This window comes from Entelurus aequoreus, linkage group LG04 (genome assembly GCF_033978785.1).
Source record: "Entelurus aequoreus isolate RoL-2023_Sb linkage group LG04, RoL_Eaeq_v1.1, whole genome shotgun sequence".
NCBI classification, from domain to species: Eukaryota; Metazoa; Chordata; class Actinopteri; order Syngnathiformes; family Syngnathidae; genus Entelurus; species Entelurus aequoreus.
In genome coordinates, this window is record NC_084734.1 from 12,264,764 (window position 1) to 12,287,006 (window position 22,243).

Genomic DNA, 22,243 nt, shown 5'->3' on the forward strand with positions numbered 1-22,243 from the left:
TCAATGTTCATTACAAAACTAAATGTGGGATTTAAATAATAATGAAAGTATAATTGTTTGTATATAGTATATAATTGGTACAAATGTTTAACCAACACGTGTACAGGGATATTTCACATGTCTTTACTGTGTATATATTTGAACAGGGTTTATGTTGTGTAAATAACATTTTATATTTCTATGAAGCTCATCTTGTATTTGAGATTGTTTATAGGGTTAGGGGAAATAACTGCTCAACTTCAGCCCAAACCCTTTTGGTCTGTAACAATGTCAATTTATGAATGTACAACTGTTTATTTATGTAAAACTGTTTGTTTATTTTGTTGACCACTGACCGAATAATAAACAAAATTCGATCCAATCAACTTTTTATAGCACATTTAAACAACAAAAATGTTTCCAAAGTGCTGCACAAAATTATTAAGATACAAATACTATCCTTAGCTTCACCAATGACTGAATAAAAACAAAATATAAAACCGATATAAAAACAATATAACAATAAAAATGATTAAAAACGATTTTAAAGGATAAAACCAATTAAAACAATACATAGAAATAAGCATTTAAAAACACAGAGGATCACACAACTCACGTAGTTGTCAAGTGCAGGTGGTGAAGAACCCCAAGATGCAGAGATGGCAGGTTTGGTGCAGGAAAACATAATTTAATGTCCAAAATTCAGGAAAAACACAAACCAGGAACCAAGAACAGGCAAACTGGAAACAGGGAACAGGAACCAGCAAACAGGAAACGAGGAACTAGAAGACAGCAAGCTGCAAACAGGATACAGCAAACAGTCCACAGCAAACAATACTCCGGCCCTGACTGGAGGGCGAGGCAGGTCTAAATAGAGGCCTGATTGGCAATTTCCACCAGGTGTGCCAGACTGCCACTCAGGGACAGGTGAGGGAAAACAGCACTCAGGGAGACAAGCAGGAAACTGAACTAAAATTAAAGCGCTGACAGGAAATAAAACACAGAAGAAAAACTAAAACTAAAACATAACCAAACTGTCAGTGACAAGCCTGACATTAGCCCCCCTTCTAAAAACGGATACCAGACGTTCTAGAAAAAACAAAAAAGTCCGAAGTCGAGGGAGGGCGGAGGGAGGACAAGGCGGTGGGCCGCCAGGCCAAGTGTTGGGGAAGAGTCAGGTGGCGACGGCGAGTTAAACGCCGCCGCAATTGGCAGTCGCCCATAGAACGACCACATCCGTGGCCGACGAGAGGTCTGCATGCTGGTGCCTAATGGCCGCCCACGCGTCAGGCCGGCTGGAGGTCGCGGAGGCGACGATGCTGGAGACGCCGTGGCACGGCCCGACAGGGAAGAGGAAGACGTCTGCCGGCCTGGGCGGAGCCAGAGGAGCAGGCGGCTCGTCTGCCGGCCTGGGCGGAGCCAGAGGAGCAGGCGGCTCGTCTGCCGGCCTGGGAGGGCCCACCGGAGTTGATGGCGCCGTCTGCTGGCCCACCGAAGAGGATGGCGCCGTCTGCTGGCCCACCGAAGAGGATGGCGCCGTCTGTTGCAGATCCACTGGGGTGAGAAGTAGCTGTGCCTCCCCAGCTGCACAGCTACTCGTAGCCCCCCACCCTCAAGGGACGGATCCAAGATGTCCCCAAAGAGACTCACAGACGACAGGGATGGGTGGGAGGGAGCTTGAAAGGAGGCAAAACTTTTCCTCGATTCGGCCATCAGCGCCAAGATCCTGTCAAGCCTCTCCGCCATAGAAATCTCCGCGGGGTTCGTGTTTGGCTGGAGTATTCTGTCAAGTGCAGGTGGTGACGAACCCCAAGATGCAGAGATGGCAGGCTTGGTGCAGGAAAACATAATTTAATGTCCAAAATTCAGGAAAAACACAAACCAGGAACCAGGAACAGGAAACTAGGAACTAGAAGACAGCAAGCTGCAAACAGCTATCAGCATACAGGATACAGCAAACAGTCCCCAGGATACAGCAAACAATACTCCAGCCCTGACTGGAGGGCGAGGCAGGTCTAAATAGTGGCCTGATTGGCAATTGCCACCAGGTGTGCCAGACTGCCACTCGGGAACAGGTGAGGGAAAACAGCGCTCAGGAAGACAAGCAGGAAACTGAACCAAAATAAGAGCGCTGACAGGAAATAAAACACAAACCCAGAAGAAAAATTAAAACATGAACAAACTGTCAGTGACAAGCCTGACAGTGGTGTTAAAAGCCAGAGAATAAAAGTGGGTCTTAAGACGAGACTTAAAACACTCCACTGTGGGAGCAGTTCGAACATGGAGGGGCAGAGCGATCCAGAGCTTAAAATAAATAAAAAATAAGAAAACCGGTAATACTGTCGATTATATGAAAGATGTGATGCGTATGTTGCATCTTAAAAATGTATTGCATTGTTATTGCTGTTTATTGCACTGTTTTTTGTTGCAGTTTATTTCAGTATTATTATTGCTTGTCATCGTAGTACTATGAAGCCACACTGTTGTAACACGGGGCTTGGCATTGTCTTGCTGAAATAAGCAGGGGCGTCCATGATAACGTTGCTTGGATGGAAACATATGTTGCTCCAAAACCTGTATGTACCTTTCAGCATTAATGGTGCCTTCACAGATGTGTAAGTTACCCATGTCTTGGGCACTAATACACCCCCATACCATCACACATGCTGGCTTCTACACTTTGCACCTAGAACAATCCGGATGTTTTGTTTTCCTCTTTGGTCCGGAGGACACGACGTCCACTGTTATCAAAAACAATTTGAAATGTGGACTCGTCATACCACAGAACACTTTTCCACTTTGTACCAGTCCATCTTAGCGGCGTTTCTGGGTGTTGTTGATAAATGGCTGTGGCTTTGCATTGTAGAGTTTTAACTTGCACTTACAGATGTAGCGACCAACTGTAGTTACTGACAGTAGTCTTCTGAAGTGTTCCTGAGCCCATGTGGTGATATCCTTTACACACTGATGTGGCTTTTTGATGCAGTACAGCCAGAGGGATGCAAGGTGCGTAATACCATGGCTCACGTGCAGTGATTTCTCCAGATTCTCCGAACCTTTTGATGATATTACGGAGCGTAGACGGTGAAATCCCTGAATTCCTTGCAATAGCTGGTTGAGAAATGTTGTTCTTCAACAATTTGCTCAGGCATTTGTCAACAAAGTGGTGACCCTCGCCCCGTCCTTGTTTGTGAACGACTGAGCATTTCATGGAAGATGCTTTTATACCCAATCATGGCACGCACCTGTTCCCAATTAGCCTGTTCACCTGTTGGGTGTTCCAAATAAGTCTTTGATGAGCATTCCTCAACTTTCTCACTCTTTTTTGCCACTTGTGCCAGCTTTTTTGAAACATGTTGCAGGCATCAAACTCCAAATATTTGCAAAAAATAACAAAGTTTGAACGTTAAGTATCTTGTCTTTGCAGTCTATTCAATTGAATATAAGTTGAAAAGGATTTGCCAATCGTTGTATTCTCTTTTTATTTACCATTTACACAACGTGACAACTTCACTGCTTTCGGGGTTTGTAAACAATTGTCCATGCAGCCACAATCGAGGCTCCTTTAATTAGATCATAATCGCCATGATAAACAGCCATTATTCCAGGTAGGCTCTCATGGATTTGAACGTAATCTGGGATTTGGTGGCTCAGTGCTGAGTGGTGTAGAAACCCAGGGACCGACTCACAGTCTGGAGCCACGACTAGCGGGTCCCAACAGAGAGGGGGGATTACAAAAGAAGTGGTTACGCAATGCTGGATCATCACCCGAGATGTGGAAATAAATGAATGATGCTTCCCAAATGGTGCCGTGTTTTATGTCGTCTGTTTCCACTCAAGATGAAATCACCCAAAAAGTGCATTTATCATGCCAACACATGAATTATGGCCAATACAACTTCCATCATACACTCTTCACCCTGGTGTGCACTCACCTCATCACACACTCATGACAAGATTATGTCTATTCTCAATCCCACACACACACACACACACACACACACCAACATAAATACACACACACAAACTGCGCACATCCACACTGTCTGCCGGGGACCGCCTGAGAGTGGTAGCAAGGCAGACAGGTGCCACACCCGAGGACTCGCTTCTGCTGATGGAGGTGTGCAGGACACCTGGCTGCTAGCAGACGATACGTGAGGAAGATCGGGATTGACAGCGAGGTGAATGCAAGGTGAGGGTTTCAAATGTAAACTTGTTATGTCATGGTAAACAGCCCTGACATTTATCATGTTGTTTTACACCACCGCTTAACTTTCAAGCAAAAAAAATTTTCATTTTTTTTTTTTCAAAATAACTCCTTAATTCAGGGGTGTCCAAACTTTTTCCATCGAGGGCCGCACACTGAAAAATCAAAGCAAGCAGGGGCCATTTTGATTATTTTTTTAATTTTTTTAAACAATGCAATATATGTATAAAAAATATACATTCAGGCCTCCACTCAGGCTTGATCCCGGGGACCCCATAGGGTTTAGGTTAAAAAAATATATAAAAAATGTGTCATTATTTAGTATTACTATTATTATCATTCAAAGTTTAAATATCTAGATCAGGGGTCACCAACCTTTTTGAAACCAAGAGCTACTTCTTGGGTAGTGATTAATGCGAAGGGCTACCAGTTTGATACACACTTAAATAAATTGCCAGAAATAGCCAATTTGCTCAATTTACCTTTAACTCTGTTATTATTAATAATGAATGATATTTACACTTAATTGAACGGTTTAAAAGAGGAGAAAACACGAAAAAAATGAAAATTAAATTTTGAAACATAGTTTATCTTCAATTTCGACTCTTTAAAATTCAAAATTCAACCGAAAGAAAGAAGAGAAAAACTAGTTAATTTGAATCTTTTTGAAAAAATTTAAAAAAATAATTTATGGAACATCATTAGTAATTTTTCCTGATTAAGATTAATTTTAGAATTTTGATGACATGTTTTAAATAGGTTAAAATCCAATCTGCACTTTTTTTAGAATATATAACAAATTGGACCAAGCTATATTTGTAACAAAGACAAATCATTATTTCTTCTAGATTTTCCAGAACAAAAATTTTAAAAAAAAATTCATAAGATATTGAAATAAGATTTAAATTTGATTCTACAGATTTTCTAGATTTGCCATAATAATTTTTTTGAATTTTAATCATAATAAGTTTGAAGAAATATTTCACAAATATTCTTCGTCGAAAAAACAGAAGCTAAAATGAAGAATCAAATTAAAACGTATTTATTATTCTTTACAATAAAAAACAAAACATTTACTTGAACATAGATTGAAATTGTCAGGAAAGAAGAGGAAGGAATTTAAAAGGTAAAAAGGTATATGTGTTTAAAAATCCTAAAATCATTTTTAAGGTTGTATTTTTTCTCTAAAATTGTCTTTCTGAAAGTTATAAGAAACAAAGTAAAACAATGAATGAATTTATTTCAACAAGTGAAGACCAAGTCTTTAAAATATTTTCTTGGATTTTCAAATTCTATTTGAGTTTTGTCTCTCTTAGAATTAAAAATGTCGGGCAAAGCGAGACCAGCTTGCTAGTAAATAAATACAATTTAAAAAATAGAGGCAGCTCACTGGTAAGTGCTGCTACTTGGGCTATTTTTAGAACAGGCCGGCGGGCTACTCATCTGGTCCTTACGGGCTACCTGGTGCCCGCGGGCACCGCGTTGGTGACCCCTGATCTAGATCAACATTAGGTATATATGTCAATATAATGTTGGTTTTATTTAAAGATTTAAGTTGTATGCCCTTTTTGTCAAAGAAAACTCTTGTTTTTTTATGGAAAAAACACAAAATATGCAATATTTTCCCCCAATAAAATTTTAAAGTGGAACATTTCAGATTATACAATAATTGGAGCTCATAACATGACTCATAACAACATTGATTTTAATGTATTATTATTTTTTGAGCAATGACACTTAAAAAAAAAAAAAAAAAAAAAAGTCCCACTAAAATTATTGGGGATCCAAAAGGGTCCTGCAAAGTAAAGTGTTAAAAAATTAATCATACATTTTTTTTTTAAACTTTTAACACAATAGTCTCGAGATCAACTTCAGATCTATCCATCAATTATAACTTTTATTGTTGTTTATTATGTTCCTTGTTGGTTCGTTTTAGGCCCTTCTTTAAAAAAAACCAAAAAAACATAGTTTTTTATATGGCAAACACAAAATATGCAACATTTTCCCCAAAAAATATCTCAAAGTGGAATATTTAATGTGACGTAATTGGATCCTTGAATAGGTTAATAATTCATAATAACATTGTTTTTGATTCTTTTTTTTTTTTTTTAAAGAAAAAAACAGCCTGCATGACAGCTTAGTGTTATTAGAGTCAACATAGCAACATTTTCTTGTCATTTGTTTGCTCTTTTATACCACTTTTTATGTTTTTTATTTTTTTTAATCGTATTTTTAGAATGTGCCGTGGGGCCGTTAAAAAAATTACCTGCGGGCCGCGAATGGCACCCCTGCCTTAAATGATCAAAATAAAATAAAATAATTATATTTATTATAATATTTGTATGAAATTAAACTTAAAAAAATAATAATAATTTAAAGAAATGTGTCCATTTTTGCAAAGCAAAATTCATAGAGGCTCAATTATAATTGGCTCATAAGCACAATACAAAGTTGGCTTATAGCAAGCCCCGCCCACTACACTGTTTACATGCCAAACACAGGGTTCTGTAATAAACACAATAATATTATAATATAACGTTTGAGGTGGTATTTGGCTCTCCAAGTACTACCATAATGACCAACATTGAAATACAGTAGCATAGTAGGCCTAAGTAATTATTAAAAACAAAGCTTCTTTTTTTTAACAAGTGTATTTCATATTTTTGGCCACGTTAACATTACACACAGTTTGAACAGTAACACTAAGTCTGAACATAAGAAAATGAAACACTGTACTTTAATCAGGTGATTATTTGGCGTGCCACTAGATGGAGGCCGCGTACCACTTGGTGGTACATGTGCCACAGTTTGAGATTAACTGATGTAGTAGATGCAAGCAGACTGAAATTGGTTGCTAAGCAGAATTTAAAGAGGCTCAATCATAATTGGCTTACTGGCACACAAAAAATGGTTGGCATATGCAAGCCACATCCGCAACACTGTTTCAATGAAAAAGACGGTGCTCTGTATTAAATACAAAAATAACAAATATTTAGTAGCCGCAGCAATGTCGACTGGAATTGGTGTGTCCGCTTGTTGCTAGGCAGAATTCATCGAGGCTCAATAACAATTGGGTCATTGGCACAAACAAAAAAAGTTGGCACATCTAAGCCACGCCCACTACACTGTTTAAATGACACAATGAAAAAGACACTGCTCTGTATTAAATACAAAAATAACAAATATTTAGTAGCCGCAGCAATGTCGACTGGAGTTGGTGTGTCCACTTGTTGCTAGGCAGAATTCATTGAGGCTAAATTGGCTGATAGGCACAATTAAAAGTTGGCACATCCAAGCCACGCCCACTACACTGTTTACATGACATAGACAGTGCTCTGTATTGAATATAATTTAAAAAAAAAACATCTAGTAGATGCAACTGGAATTGGTGTGGCCACTTGTTGCTAGGCAGAATTCATCAAGGCTCAAAAACAACTGGCTCATAGGCACAAACAAAAAAGTTGGCACATCCAAGCCACGCCCACTACACTGTTTACATGACAAATAAAATTATCTGTATTAAATATAATTTTAAAAAAACATCTAGTAGATGCAACTGGAATTGGTGTGTCCACTTGTTGCTAGGCAGAATTTATGGAGGCTCAAAAACAATTGGGTCATAGGCACAAACAAAAAAAGTTGGCACATCTAAGCCACGCCCACTACACTGTTTAAATGACACAATGAAAAAGACAGTGCTCTGTATTAAATACAAAAATAACAAATATCTAGTAGCTGCAGCAATGTCGACTGGAATTGGTGTGTCCACTTGTTGCTAGGCAGACTTCATTGAGGCTACAATTGGCTGATAGGCACAATAAAAAGTTGGCACATCTAAGCCACGCCCACTACACTGTTTACATGACATAGACTGTGCTCTGTATTAAATATAATAATAAAAACAACAACCAGTAGATGCAACTGGAATTGGTGTGTCCACTTGTTGCCAGGCAGAATTCATCGAGGCTCAAAAACAACTGGCTCATAGGCACAAACAAAAAAAGTTGGCACATCTAAGCCACGCCCACTACATTGTTTAAAAGACGGTGCTCTGTATTAAATACAAAAATAACAATATTTAGTAGCCGCAGCAATGTCGACTGGAATTGGTGTGTCCACTTGTTGCTAGGCAGAATTCCTTGAGGCTGAATTACAACTGGCTCATTGATTGATTGATTGAAACTTTTATTAGTAGATTGCACAGGACAGTACATATTCCGTACAATTGACCACTAAATGGTAACACCCGAATAAGTTTTTCAACTTGTTTAAGTCGGGGTCCACGTTAATCAATTCATGGTAATTAATTCAATCAATTCATAGGCACAATAAAAATTTGGCACATCCAAGCCACGCCCACTACACTGTTTACATGACATTGACAGTGCTCGGTATTAAATTAAACAACAACCAGTAGATGCAACTGTAATTGGTGTGTCCACTTGTTGCTAGGCAGAATTCATCGAGAGTCAATATATATAGTATAATGCATATGTTCCTTGACTGCACTTAAATGTAGAGTATATGTAGAATATATTTATATTATTTATATATATTATATTATTTATAGTTATTATTGTCTATTGTGAGCGAACTATGGTGCTGAATTTCCCCCAGGGATCCATTAAGTACTTTCTATTCTATTCTATTCTATTCTATTCTATTCTATAACAATTGGGTCATAGGCACAAACAAAAAAAGTTGGCACATCTGAGCCACGCCTACTACACTGTTTAAATGACACAATGAAAAAGACAGTGCTCTGTATTAAATACAAAAATAACAAATATCTAGTAGCTGCAGCAATGTCGACTGGAATTGGTGTGTCCACTTGTTGCTAGGCAGAATTCATCAAGGCTCAATAACAATCGGCTGATAGGTACAATAATAAGTTGGCACATCCAAGCCACGCCCACTACACTGTTTACATGACATAGACTGTGCTCTGTATTAAATATAATAATAAAAACAACCAGTAGATGCAACTGTAATTGATGTGGCCACTTGTTGCTAGGCAGAATTCATCAAGGCTCATAGGCACAATAAAAAGTTGGCACATCTAAGCCACGCCCACTACATTGTTTAAATGACATAGACAGTGCTCTGTATTAGATATAATTTAAAAAAAAACATCCAGTAGATGCAACTGGAATTGGTGTGGCCACTTGTTGCTAGGCGGAATTCATTGAGGCTAAATTACAATTGGCTGAAATGCACAATAAAAAGTTGGCACATCTAAGCCACGCCCACGACATTATTTAAATGACAAAGACATTGCTCTGTATTAAATATAATTTTTTTTAAAAACATCCAGTAGATGCAACTGAAATTGGTGTGTCCACTTGTTGCTAGGCATAATTGATTGAGGTAAAATTACAATTGGCTGACAGGCACAATAAAAAGTTGGCACATTCAAGCCACACCCACGACATTATTTAAATGACAAAGACATTGCTCTGTATTAAATATAATTTTTTTTAAAAACATCCAGTAGATGCAACTGGAATTGGTGTGTCCACTTGTTGCTAGGCATAATTGATTGAGGTAAAATTACAATTGGCTGACAGGCACAATAAAAAGTTGGCACATTCAAGCCACACCCACTACATTACTTAAATGACGAAGACATTGCTCTGTATTAAATATAATAATAAAAACAAACAGTAGATGCAACTGTAATTGGTGTGTCCACTTGTTGTTGGGCAGAATTCATTGAAGCTAAATTACAATTGGCTGATAGGCACAATAAAAAGTTGGCACATCTAAGCCACGCCCACGACATTATTTAAATGACAAAGACATTACTCTGTATTAAATATAATAATAAAAACAAACAGTAGATGCAACTGTAATTGGTGTGTCCACTTGTTGTTGGGCAGAATTCATTGAAGCTAAATTACAATTGGCTGATAGGCACAATAAAAAGTTGGCACATCTAAGCCACGCCCACGACAGTATTTAAATGACAAAGACATTACTCTGTATTAAATACAAGATGTAAGTGAGCAAGAACAGCCCCATCTGATGGTCCTTTCCAGATGTTTCCTTGGTCAGCCGTCTTCTCCCTGGAGCCCAAGGTTCCTGGCCAGCGCAGCGCCGAGGAGCTGGTGACCAACACCCTGATGCTGGAGTTGGGCGCCATGGTGAAGCGCACGGAACGCATCCGCCTGGAACAGGCCTCAGAGGGCCACCGCCGCCGCCGCCGCCGCAGCTCCTCCTCCGCAGCCGACTACAGCTGGCTGGCCAAGGTGCAGACCCCGCAGCCCTACCAGCTGACCCCCAATGACCTGCTGGAGCTGCAGGACCTCTGCGCCAAGGTCCCGCCCGCCCAGTGCGGTCCTGTCATCGTCAGGTGAGGACTGAAGACTGTTGCGTCATGAATCCTTACACCGCAGCATTCAACATACTTTTACAGGAAATACGTTACAACAAAGGACTGGAAAAATAACCATACCGTTATATTTTGCAGCAATTAACAGTTTTTCAGGGTAAAACACTGTAATTCTTGTCCTTTGTGTTGTTGACACACACTTGTAAAGAACATCATGTCATGGCTGTCTGGAGTTTCCAATCATTTCTGCAACTCTTATTTTTGTGATAGAGTGATTGGAGCACATACTTGTTGGTCACAAAAAACATTCATGAAGTTTGGTTCCATCCATCCATCCATCCATCCGTTTATCCGTCCATCCATCCATCCATCCGTCCATGTTCTTCCAATTATCCGAGGTTGGGTCACGGGGGAAGCTGCTTAGGCAGGGAAGCCCAGACTTCCCTCTCCCCAGCCACTTCGTCCAGTTCTTTCCGGGGGATCCCGAGGCGTTCCCAGGCCAGCCGGGAGACATAGTCTTCCCAACGTGTCCTGGGTCTTCCCCGTGGCCTCCTACCGGTCGGACGTGCCCGAAACACCTCCCTAGGGAGGCGTTCGGGTGGCATCCTGACCAGATGCCGGAACCACCTCATCTGGCTCCTCTCCGATGTGGAGGAGCAGTGGCTTTACTTTGAGCTCCTCCCGGATGGCAGAGCTTCTCACCCTATCTCTAAGGGAGAGCCCCGCCACCCGGCATTTGGGAAGCATCATTCATTTATTTCCACATCCTTTCGGTCATAACCCAAAGCTCATGACCATAGGTGAGGATGGGAACGTAGATCGACCGGTAAATTGAGAGCTTTGCCTTCCGGCTCAGCTCCTTCTTCACCACAACGGATCGATACAGCGTCCGCATTGACCACTCCTCTTTGTCTGATCCCTCACCTAGTACCTGTTTGTTTTGGGAGACCCTACAAGGGGGCATGGAAGCCCCCGGACAACCTAGGATCATTGGGACATGCAAACTCCTCTGCCACGATAAGGTGGCAGCTCAGAGAGGAGGAAGTTTGCTTCTTTTATGAATTTATTATGGGTCTACTGAAAATGTGAGCAAATGTGCTGGGTCAAAAGTATACATACAGCAATGTTAATATTTGCTTACATGTCCCTAGGCAAGTTTCACTGCAATAAGGCGCTTTTGGTAGCCATCCACAAGGTTCTGCTTGAATTTTTGACCACTCCTCTTGATAAAATTGGTGCAGTTCAACTAAATGTGTTGCTTTTCCTGTTATGGACTTGTTTCTTCAGCATTGTCCACAGGTTTTAAGTCAGGACTTTGGAAAGGCCATTCTAATACCTTCATTCTAGCCTGATTTAGCCATTCCTTTACCACTTTTGACGTGTGTTTGGGGTCATTGTCCTGTTGGAACACCCAACTGCGCCCAAGACCCAACCTCCGGGCGGATGATTTTAGCTTGTCCTGAAGAATTTGGAGGTAATCCTCCTTTTTCATTGTCCCATTTAAAGCATTAGTTCTATTGGCAGCAAAACAGGCCCATAGCATAATACTACCACCACCATGCTTGACGGTAGGAATGGTGTTTTTGGGATTAAAGGCCTCACCTTTTCTCCTCCAAACATATTGCTGGGTATTGTGGCCAAGCAGCTCCATTTTTGTTTCATCTGACATCACATGGACAAAGATAAGACCTTCTGGAGGAAAGTTCTGTGGTCAGATGAAACAAAAATGGAGCTGTTTGGCCACAATACCCAGCAATATGTTTGGAGGAGAAAAGGTGAGGCCTTTAATCCCAGGAAAACCATACCTACCGTCAAGTAATCTACACGGTCTTTCCCAGCTAATAACACTACCTACAAGGGTGTGTGATTCCACCCAATCAACCATAGATCTCATTCTCACTTCAGATTGGCCTAAAATAAAAAAATAGTGGAGTCCTGATCTGTGGTCTTAGCGACCACTATCTAACCTTCTGCACCCGCAAAATAGCTAAACCCAAAGCCAATGGCCACATAACAGCCCAATCCAGATCCCTTAAAAAATACTCCAGTGACAATTTCAATTTAAAATTAGATGAGTGGGACTGGTCCCCTGTGCTCGCGAGCAACCTGGTCGATGTTGCTTGGGATCGCTTCAAAACAGCGTTCCTAAAGATACTAAATGACATGGCTCCCGTGAAAACAGTCAGGATCAAAGCCCGCTCTGAACCATGGATGAATCCGGACCTCTTAGCTGCCATAAAAGACAGAGACAGAAAATACTCCGAATACCAAAAGTGTAAAACCGAAGTAGATAAACAACCCAATAATAATAACCTCAAATCACTCCTTTCAACTCTCAAAAAGCAATGCAATAAATTAAGAAATAAGACAACCAACCTGACTGAATCCAAAATAGAGGAAAATAAAAATAAGCCACGTGAGCTCTGGAAAATTCTCAACAACCAGCTTCCCGGTTGCAGCCAAAAACTTAAAACCAGACTCACCAACATCAGCATCAAGGAGGGTGACTCCCTCATTACAGACAAAATGGAGGTAGCAAGCAGACTTAACGCCTTTTTCACCAGCATAGCCGCAACTCTAGTCAACAAGCTGTCCCACCACTCTGGTCGCTTTGGTGTAGAACACATTAAAGCCTTCTACAGAAAGCTAGGAGTATCCAACGATGATTTCAAATTAGAAATGGTCACAGCTGATGAGGTGCTTAAAAGATTGAGCGCGCTCCACCCAAACAAGGCCACCGGCCTTGACAATATCCCCTCCAGATTCCTCAGGGACTCTGCCTCCATCATTGCCCCGATCATCACGCACATAATAAACCTCTCAATTTCACAAGGCCAAGTACCAAAAGATTTGAAGATAGCAAGAGTAACTCCCCTCTTTAAAAAAGGAAGCAAATTGGAACCTGGCAACTACCGACCTGTTTCTATTCTCAATTCCATTTCGAAAGTAATGGAGAAAATAGTTTATGAACAGGTCGATAGTTACCTTGCCACTAATAAACTCATGTACAAATTCCAATCCGGCTTCAGAACTAACCACTCCACTGACACATGCCTTCTCTATCTGAGCGACCACATCAAACATGAGGTGGACGCGGGCAAATACTGCGGCATGGTCATGCTGGAACTTCAGAAGGCCTTTGACACCGTTAACCACGCTATACTGTTGGATAAGCTCAGAGCAATCGGATTTGATAAAACCTCATGGAGCTGGATGCAATCTTACTTGGAGGGGAGGGAACAGGTGGTGGAGGTGAACGGCACCGTGTCCCCCCCCCCCCTCACAGTAAGCTGTGGAGTCCCCCAAGGCAGTATATTAGGGCCTTTACTGTTCCTAATATACATAAACGACATGTCATCAGCATGCGACTGTGAATTGTTCTTGTTTGCGGATGACTCTGCCCTGCTGGTATCCGGCAAGGACAAGTCACAGGTGGAGAAAATCCTCAGTGCTGAGCTCTGTAGAACTTCCACCTGGCTCGCTGACAACAAGCTATCCATACACTTGGGTAAAACAGAATCCATCCTGTTTGGGTCCCACATCAACCTTAAGAAAGTCAATGACTTCACCATAAAAGTGGGTGACATTGTTATCACCAGGAAAGATGAGGTCACATACCTAGGTTCCATTCTAGAGGCTAACCTTTCCTGTGATAAAATGGCAACCAAGGTCATCAAAAAGGTCAACCAACGAACGAGATTTCTCTACAGAATCTCCTCTCTGGTCAACAAAAGCACCATGAGGATTCTGGCGGGAACTCTCGTTCAACCCTTTTTCGATTACGCATGCACCTCCTGGTACCCTAGCACCTCCAAAACCCTCAAATCTAAACTCCAAACATCCCAGAACAAGCTAGTCAGATTACTTCTAGACCTCCACCCCAGATCCCACCTCACTCCTACCCACTTCTCCAAAGTGGGCTGGCTCAAGGTGGAGGACAGAGTAAAACAACTTGCACTGAGCCTAGTCTATAAAATCCGCTACACCTCCCTGATACCGAAGTACATGTCAAACTACTTCCTTAACGTAAATGACCGCCATAACCACAACACCAGGGGGAGCTCCACTAACCACGTTAAACCCAGATTCCGATCTAACAAAGGTCTTAACTCATTCTCTTTCTATGCCACATCAATATGGAATGCACTCCCAACAGGTGTAAAAGAAAGGGCATCTCTATCCTCCTTCAAAACCGCAAAAAGTAAAAGTACACCTCCAGGCAACTTCAACCCTAAACTAACACCCTCCCCGGATTGTTAATAATCAAATGTAAATAATCAAATGTAGATACTTTTTCTTATGCCTTCTGATCTCTCTCTCTCTCTCTATGTCCACTACTTGCTGTCCATATCCTACCAAGTCAGACCTACACTGTTTCAATATCCATTTCTCTGTTCTCAATTGTTGATGACTGATGATATCAACCAAACCTAACCCTCCCCCCCACACCCCGGATTGTAAATAATGTAAATAATTCAATGTATATACTCTGATGATTATCTTGTGTGATGACTGTATTATGATGTTAGTATATATCTGATAGTATATATCTGTATCATGAATCAATTTAAGTGGACCCCGACTTAAACAAGTTGAAAAACTTATTGGGGTGTTACCATTTAGTGGTCAATTGTACGGAATATGTACTTCACTGTGCAACCTACTAATAAAAGTCTCAATCAATCAATCAGTCAAGTGGTGGTGGTTTTATTATGCTCTGGGCCTGTTTTGCTGCCAACGGAACTGCTGCTTTACAGAGAGTAAATGGGACAATAAATTAGGAGGATTACTTCCAAATTCTTCAAGACAACCTAACCATTCCTTTGCCACTTTTGAGGTGTGTTTGGGGTCATTGTCCTGTTGGAACACCCAACTGCGGCCAAGACCCAACCTCCGGGCTGATGATTTTAGCTTGTCCTGAAGAATTTGGAGGTAATCCTCCTTTTTTATTGTCCCATTTAAAGCATTAGTTCTATTGGCAGCCAAACAGGCCCAGAGCATAATACTACCACCACCATGCTTGACGGTAGGAATGGTGTTTATGGGATTAAAGGCCTCACATTTTCTCCTCCAAACATATTGCTGGGTATTGTGGCCAAGCAGCTCCATTTGTGTTTCATCTGACATCGCATGGACAAAGATAAGACCTTCTGGAGGAAAGTTTTTTATTATCACTGGAGTATTTTTTAAGGGATCTGGATTGGGCTGTTATGTGGCCATTGGCTCTGGGTTTAGCTATTTTGCGAGTGCAGAAGGTTAGATAGTGGTCGCTAAGACCACAGATCATGACCCCACTATTTTTTATTTTAGGCCGGTCTGAAGTGAGAATGAGATCTATGGTTGATTAGGTGGAATCACACACCCTTGTAGGTAGTGTTATTAGCTGGGAAAGACCGTGTAGATTACTTGACGGTAGGTATGGTGTTCCTGGGATTAAAGGCCTCACCTTTTCTCCTCCAAACATATTGCTGGGTATTGTGGCCAAACAGCTCCATTCTTGTTGCATCTGACCACAGAATTTTCCTCCAGAAGGTCTTATCTTTGTCCATGTGATGTCCGACGAAACACAAATGGAGCTGTTTGGCCACAAAATAAAAACAACCGCACTTACAAGAACATGTTATTGGTACCTACATTTGAATATCAACTTACAAAGAACTTTACACGCTTGAAGAGATGTTTACCTTATTTGTCCAAAATCTCCTGAATGACCTTTGAAGTAGCGACACAAGTACACATGTTTCCGTAACAAAAGTGGAAAATGGAAAAGCCACACATATGAAACTAATAGCGCCACAGAACATTTGGTATTATTATTATCATTATAGTACATATTATTTGTTATTTATTAGGAATATTTACCTCCCAAAGCTGCGAGTTGAGTCCAACTTCATTTTCTCAGCTCTCACCCAACTCCGGCTTCTTTGCGGTCTCGCGCCTTTGCAGAGTGGCAAACACCACAGACGCCACACTGACCCCTAGTGGAGTCCCCTCGGAACTACATTGTAAAATAAATTTTTTGCCACCTGGCTACATCTGTAATATCACCACAAATATACTCAAACTGAGTTGTCTCCAAAGAGGTTGGGCGCACACTCTTGTACTCCTGGTGTGCGGATTGATACTGAAATATCGATACCGGATCTGTATCCTCAAATTGAAATATCGATACTTTTAAAACTTTTGTTCCGGGGTGTCCATACTTTTTCCACCAAGAAAAATCAAAGTATGCAGAAGCCATATTAATATTTTGATTTTTTTAAAAATGCTATTGTGTCAGCTTTGTATTAGAGGCGACTAAGAATATTATTATTCATTATTTTCTTAGTTTTTGCTCTTTTTTCTTATATTTTTTCTGTGGTTTTTCCCAATGCAAAATCTATTACAAAATAATAATAATACGGTTCTTCAACTGCATAACCTAGTGTCAAAAAATTCTGCCTGTACGAAAATATTAATGTTTATATTTATTATGGTAGTTGTAATTTTTCAAATTAATTGACTAGTTAGTATTATTATTTTTTTTAATTAACAAATTTAATTTAATTAACTAACTAAACTAATATTTTAGATCAGGTGTCTAAACTTTTTCCACAAGGGGCCATTTTGATATTTTTTATATTTAAAAAAAAAAAATGCTAAAACAGATATTATATATGTTTAAAGACAAAACTTTGTGTTATAGGTGACTAAGTATATTATTATAAATTAATAGTTTAAACAGTTCAGCTTGTTCTCATGACATTCCGATTTTTTGCTCTTTTTTCTGACATTTTTAAAATAGATATGTCTTTATTTAAAATTTACACAACTATGTTTTCGCTCTTTTTTCTTATATTTTTACTATGGTTTTTCCCAAAGCAAAATCTAATACAAAATAATAATAATACGGTTGTTCAACTGCATTACCTAGTGTCAAAAAATTCTGCCTGTACAAAAATATTAATGTTTATATTTATTATGGTAGTTGTAATTTTTCAAATTAATTGACAAGTTAGTATTATTTAATTTTTTAATCAACAGATTTAATTTAATTAACTAACTCATCTAATATTTTAGATCAGGTGTGTAAACGTTTTCCACAAGGGGCCATTTTGATATTTATATATAAAAAAATTAAAAAATGCTAAAACAGATATTATATATGTTTAAAGACAAAACTTTGTGTTATAGGTGACTAAGTATATTATTATTAATTAATAGTTTAAACAGTTCAGCTTGTTCTCATGACATTCCAATTTTTTGCTCTTTTTTCTGACATTTTTAAAATAGATATGTCTTTATTTAAAATGACACAACTATGTTTTCGCTCTTTTTTCTTATATTTTTACTATGGTTTTTCCCAATGTAAAATCTAACACAAAATAATAATAACACGGTTGTTCAACTGCATAACCTAGTGTCAAAAAATTCTGCCTGTGTGAAAATATTAATGTTTATGTTTATTATGGTAGTTGAAATTTTTCAAATTAATTGACAAGCTAGTATTATTTTATTTTTTAATTAACAAATTTAATTTAATTAACTAACTAAACTAATATTTTAGATGTGGTGTCTAAACTTTTTACACAAGGGGCCATTTGGATATTTATATATATATATTTTTTTAAATGCTAAAAACAGATATTATATATGTTTAAAGACAAAACTTTTTTCTGACATTTTTAAAATAGATTTGTTTAAAATGACACAACTTTTAAAGTTTTAACAGACATGCTTGCACAAAATATCGGATCAGTATCGCCGATACTCGCCTGAATTTGACTTGGTATCGGATCGGAGAGAAAATCAGTGGCATCGCACATCATTATCGTACGCTGTTAAACCGAGAGAGTATTTAGCAATAACATTACAATTTAGTTGTAACTTTACTGTAGTTTATTGTAATTAACCATAAAACCACAGCTCTGCAATTACAGTAAATTGCTGTAAAGATATTTCACAGTAAATAACTGTAAATTATTAGTCATTTGCTGTAAATGTGATAATAATAATAATAATAATAATAGATTTTATTTGTAAAAAGCACTTTCCATGAAGCAAACAACCTCAAAGTGCTACAGTGTATTAAAAAAATGAATAAAAAGATAATAAAATAAATAAAAATAAAAACTACAACTGTATATCTAACGCATATATCTAAAAATAAAGGCTTTTTTAAAAAGAAGGGCTTTTAAGCCTTTTTTAAAAGCATCCACAGTCTGTGGTGCCCTCAGGTGGTCAGGAAGCGCGTTCCACAGACTGGGAGCGGCGGAGCAGAAACATTTTTACAGCATGTAGCTTGAAATGACATATTATATATCATGTATCGTATATATTTCCACGGCAGGTTCCGGAGTCTGGTGTCCCAGATGGAGCCCGAGGTCCAGGAGGTCCCCCGTCTGTTCCGCTCGGTGCTGCGTGACCGCTTGGAGGAGCTGAGGTCAGAGGAAGGAGGCGTCCACATGCGAGAGCACGCCTCCATGAAGCAGCAGCGCAGCAAGAGCCTCTCCTTCCTCACTTTCCGCACCAAATTCCAAAAGGGCAGCTTCTTCGGGGGGAGCGGGCCGAGGGGCTCCAGGGGGAACCTGCAGCAGCAGCTGGATTGGTCGGACGAGGAGGAGGAGGATGACGACGAGGACGGACGGGACGGGGAGGAGGAGGCCATTAAGGCCAGGTTCAGGAAGGGGAGGAGCCAGAGTATGCCGGAGATCACACCTTTGGAGCAAAGTGCACAGGGCTGAAGATGGGGGCGGGGTCACAGGTCACCAAAAATAGGGCGCTTCATTTTACTGCAAACATACATATGGTCCCATTCATCAGTTTACCTGACACATGAAACATGACAAATTGCACCATCCACTTCAGCCAGGCAGTAGTGTTGAATGTCTCGTGGCCATTTCAATGTCGACCACAGTGTGGAGGGACGCTTTCCATCATTTTCAGCACACAAAATGATCACCCCGCCCCTTCCTTCCACGCTGAACGGACACTTTCCTTCCAATGTGTTCCTAGCCCCTTTCTGCTCCACCACCGACCAGAGTATAATCATTTGTTTTAGTCAAAAACATGCATGAAATGAAATTAAAGTTGAAATCAAAATAGTATAAAAGTATTTTCACCCAACAAAAAAACATGTCACGCACATTTGTCGGGACTCCTGATGAGGTTTTGTCCTACAACTACAGCACCAGTATTGTGCTGCTGAAGCAAGTCCCTTTTTTAAAATTTTTGTATAAGGGTCCCCCCCATACGACATTTTAGCGAACAAAAGTTTTCCAAAAATATGCATTTTCTGCCATTTTCGGGTGTTGTTGAGACTCCTGAGGAGGTTTTGTCCTACAACTACAGCACCAGTATTGTGCTGCTGAAGCAAGTCCCTTTTTTAAAATTTTTGTATAAGGGTCCCCCCATACGACATTTTAGCGAACAAAATTTTTCCAAAAATATGCATTTTCTGCAATTTTCGGGTGTTGTTGAAACTCCTGAGGAGGTTTTGTCCTACAACTACAGCACCAGTATTGTGCTGCTGAAGCAAGTCCCTTTTTTAAAATTTTTGTATAAGGGTCCCCCCCATACGACATTTTAGCGAACAAAATTTTTCCAAAAATATGCATTTTCTGCCATTTTCGGGTGTTGTTGAAACTCCTGAGGAGGTTTTGTCCTACAACTACAGCACCAGTATTGTGCTGCTGAAGCAAGTCCCTTTTTTAAAATTTTTGTATAAGGGTCCCCCCATACGACATTTTAGCGAACAAAAGTTTTCCAAAAATATGCATTTTCTGCCATTTTCGGGTGTTGTTGAGACTCCTGATGAGGTTTTGAGACCTCTTCTACAACTACAGCACCAGTATTGTGCTGCTGTGGCAAGTCCCTTTTTAAACATTTTTGTGTAAGGGTCCCCCCTTACGACATTTTAGCGAAAAAAAGTTTTCCAAAAATATGCATTTTCTGCCATTTTCGGGTGTTGTTGAGAAATTTTAGCGAAAACATTTTTTTTTAAAAAGAAACATTTTCTGCCATTTTCCGGTGTTGTTGAGACTCCTGATGAGGTTTTGTCCTACAACTACAGCACCAGTATTGTGCTGCTGAAGCAAGTCCCTTTTTTACAAATTTTGTATAAGGGTCCCCCCCATACGACATATTAGCGAACAAAAGTTTTCCAAAAATATGCATTTTCTGCCATTTTCGGGTGTTGTTGAGACTCCTGATGAGGTTTTGAGACATCTCCTACAACTACAGCACCAGTATTGTGCTGCTGAAGCAAGTCTGTTTTTTTTAATTTTTGTGTAAAGGTGCCCCCTTAGGACATTTTAGCGAAAACATTTAAAAAAAAAAAAAAAAGCATTTTCTGCCATTTTTGGGTTTAGTCGGGACTCCTGATGACGTTTCGAGACATCTCCTACAACTACAGCACCAGAATTGTGCTGCTGAAGCAAGTCCGTTTTTTTATTTTTGTGTAAGGCTCCCCCCTTACGAAATTTTAGCGAAAACATTAAAAAAAACAAAAACATTTTCTGCCATTTTCGGGTGTTATTGAGACTTCTGATGAGGTTTTGAGACATCTCCTACAACTACAGCACCAGTATTGTGCTGCTGAAGCAAGTCCCTTTTTTAAAATTTTTGTATAAGGGTCCCCCCATACGACATTTTAGCGAACAAAAGTTTTCCAAAAATATGCATTTTCTGCCATTTTCGGGTGTTGTTGAGACTCCTGAGGAGGTTTTGTCCTACAACTACAGCACCAGTATTGTGCTGCTGAAGCAAGTCCTTTTTTTAAAATTTTTGTGTAAGGGTCCCCCCATACGACATTTTAGCGAACAAAAGTTTTCCAAAAATATGCATTTTCTGCCATTTTCGGGTGTTGTTGAGACTCCTGAGGAGGTTTTGTCCTACAACTACAGCACCAGTATTGTGCTGCTGAAGCAAGTCCTTTTTTAAAAATTTTTGTGTAAGGGTCCCCCCATACGACATTTTAGCGAACAAAAGTTTTCCAAAAATATGCATTTTCTGCCATTTTCGGGTGTTGTTGAGACTCCTGATGAGGTTTTGAGACATCTCCTACAACTACAGCACCAGTATTGTGCTGCTGAAGCAAGTCTGTTTTTTTGAATTTTTGTGTAAGGGTCCCCCTTACGACATTTTAGCGAACAAAAGTTTTCCAAAAATATGCATTTTCTGCCATTTTCGGGTGTTGTTGAGACTCCTGATGAGGTTTTGAGACATCTTCTACAACTACAGCACCAGTATTGTGCTGCTGAAGCAAGTCCCTTTTTTAAAATTGTTGTATAAGGGTCCCCCCATACGACATTTTAGCGAACAAAAGTTTTCCAAAAATATGCATTTTCTGCCATTTTCGGGTGTTGTTGAGACTCCTGATGAGGTTTTGAGACATCTTCTACAACTATAGCACCAGTATTGTGCTGCTGTGGCAAGTCCCTTTTTAAACATTTTTGTGAAAGGGTCCCCCATTACGACATTTTAGCGAAAAAAAGTTTTCCAAAAATATGCATTTTCTGCCATTTTCAGGTGTTGTTGAGATTCCTGATGAGGTTTTGAGACATCTTCTACAACTACAGCACCAGTATTGTGCTGCTGAAGCAAGTCCCTTTTTTTTTTAAATTTTTGTGTAAGGCTCCCCCCTTACGAAATTTTAGCGAAAACATTTAAAAAAAAAAAAAAGCATTTTCTGCCATTTTCGGGTGTTGTTGAGACTCCTGATGAGGTTTTGAGATATCTCCTACAAC

General features: G+C 39.7%; 1 protein-coding gene across 1 annotated transcript; it reads left to right on the forward strand.

The window, feature by feature from the left end:
- Positions 1-4,022: 4,022 nt before the first annotated feature.
- On the forward strand, positions 4,023-19,937 carry zgc:162144 (RD3 domain-containing protein). The gene is made up of 3 exons (XM_062044238.1): positions 4,023-4,171; positions 10,225-10,538; positions 18,847-19,937. The coding sequence occupies exons 2-3, from the start codon at positions 10,225-10,227 to the stop codon at positions 19,238-19,240; spliced, it is 708 nt and encodes a 235-aa protein (XP_061900222.1). The 5' UTR covers positions 4,023-4,171; the 3' UTR covers positions 19,241-19,937.
- The last annotated feature ends 2,306 nt before the right edge of the window (positions 19,938-22,243 follow it).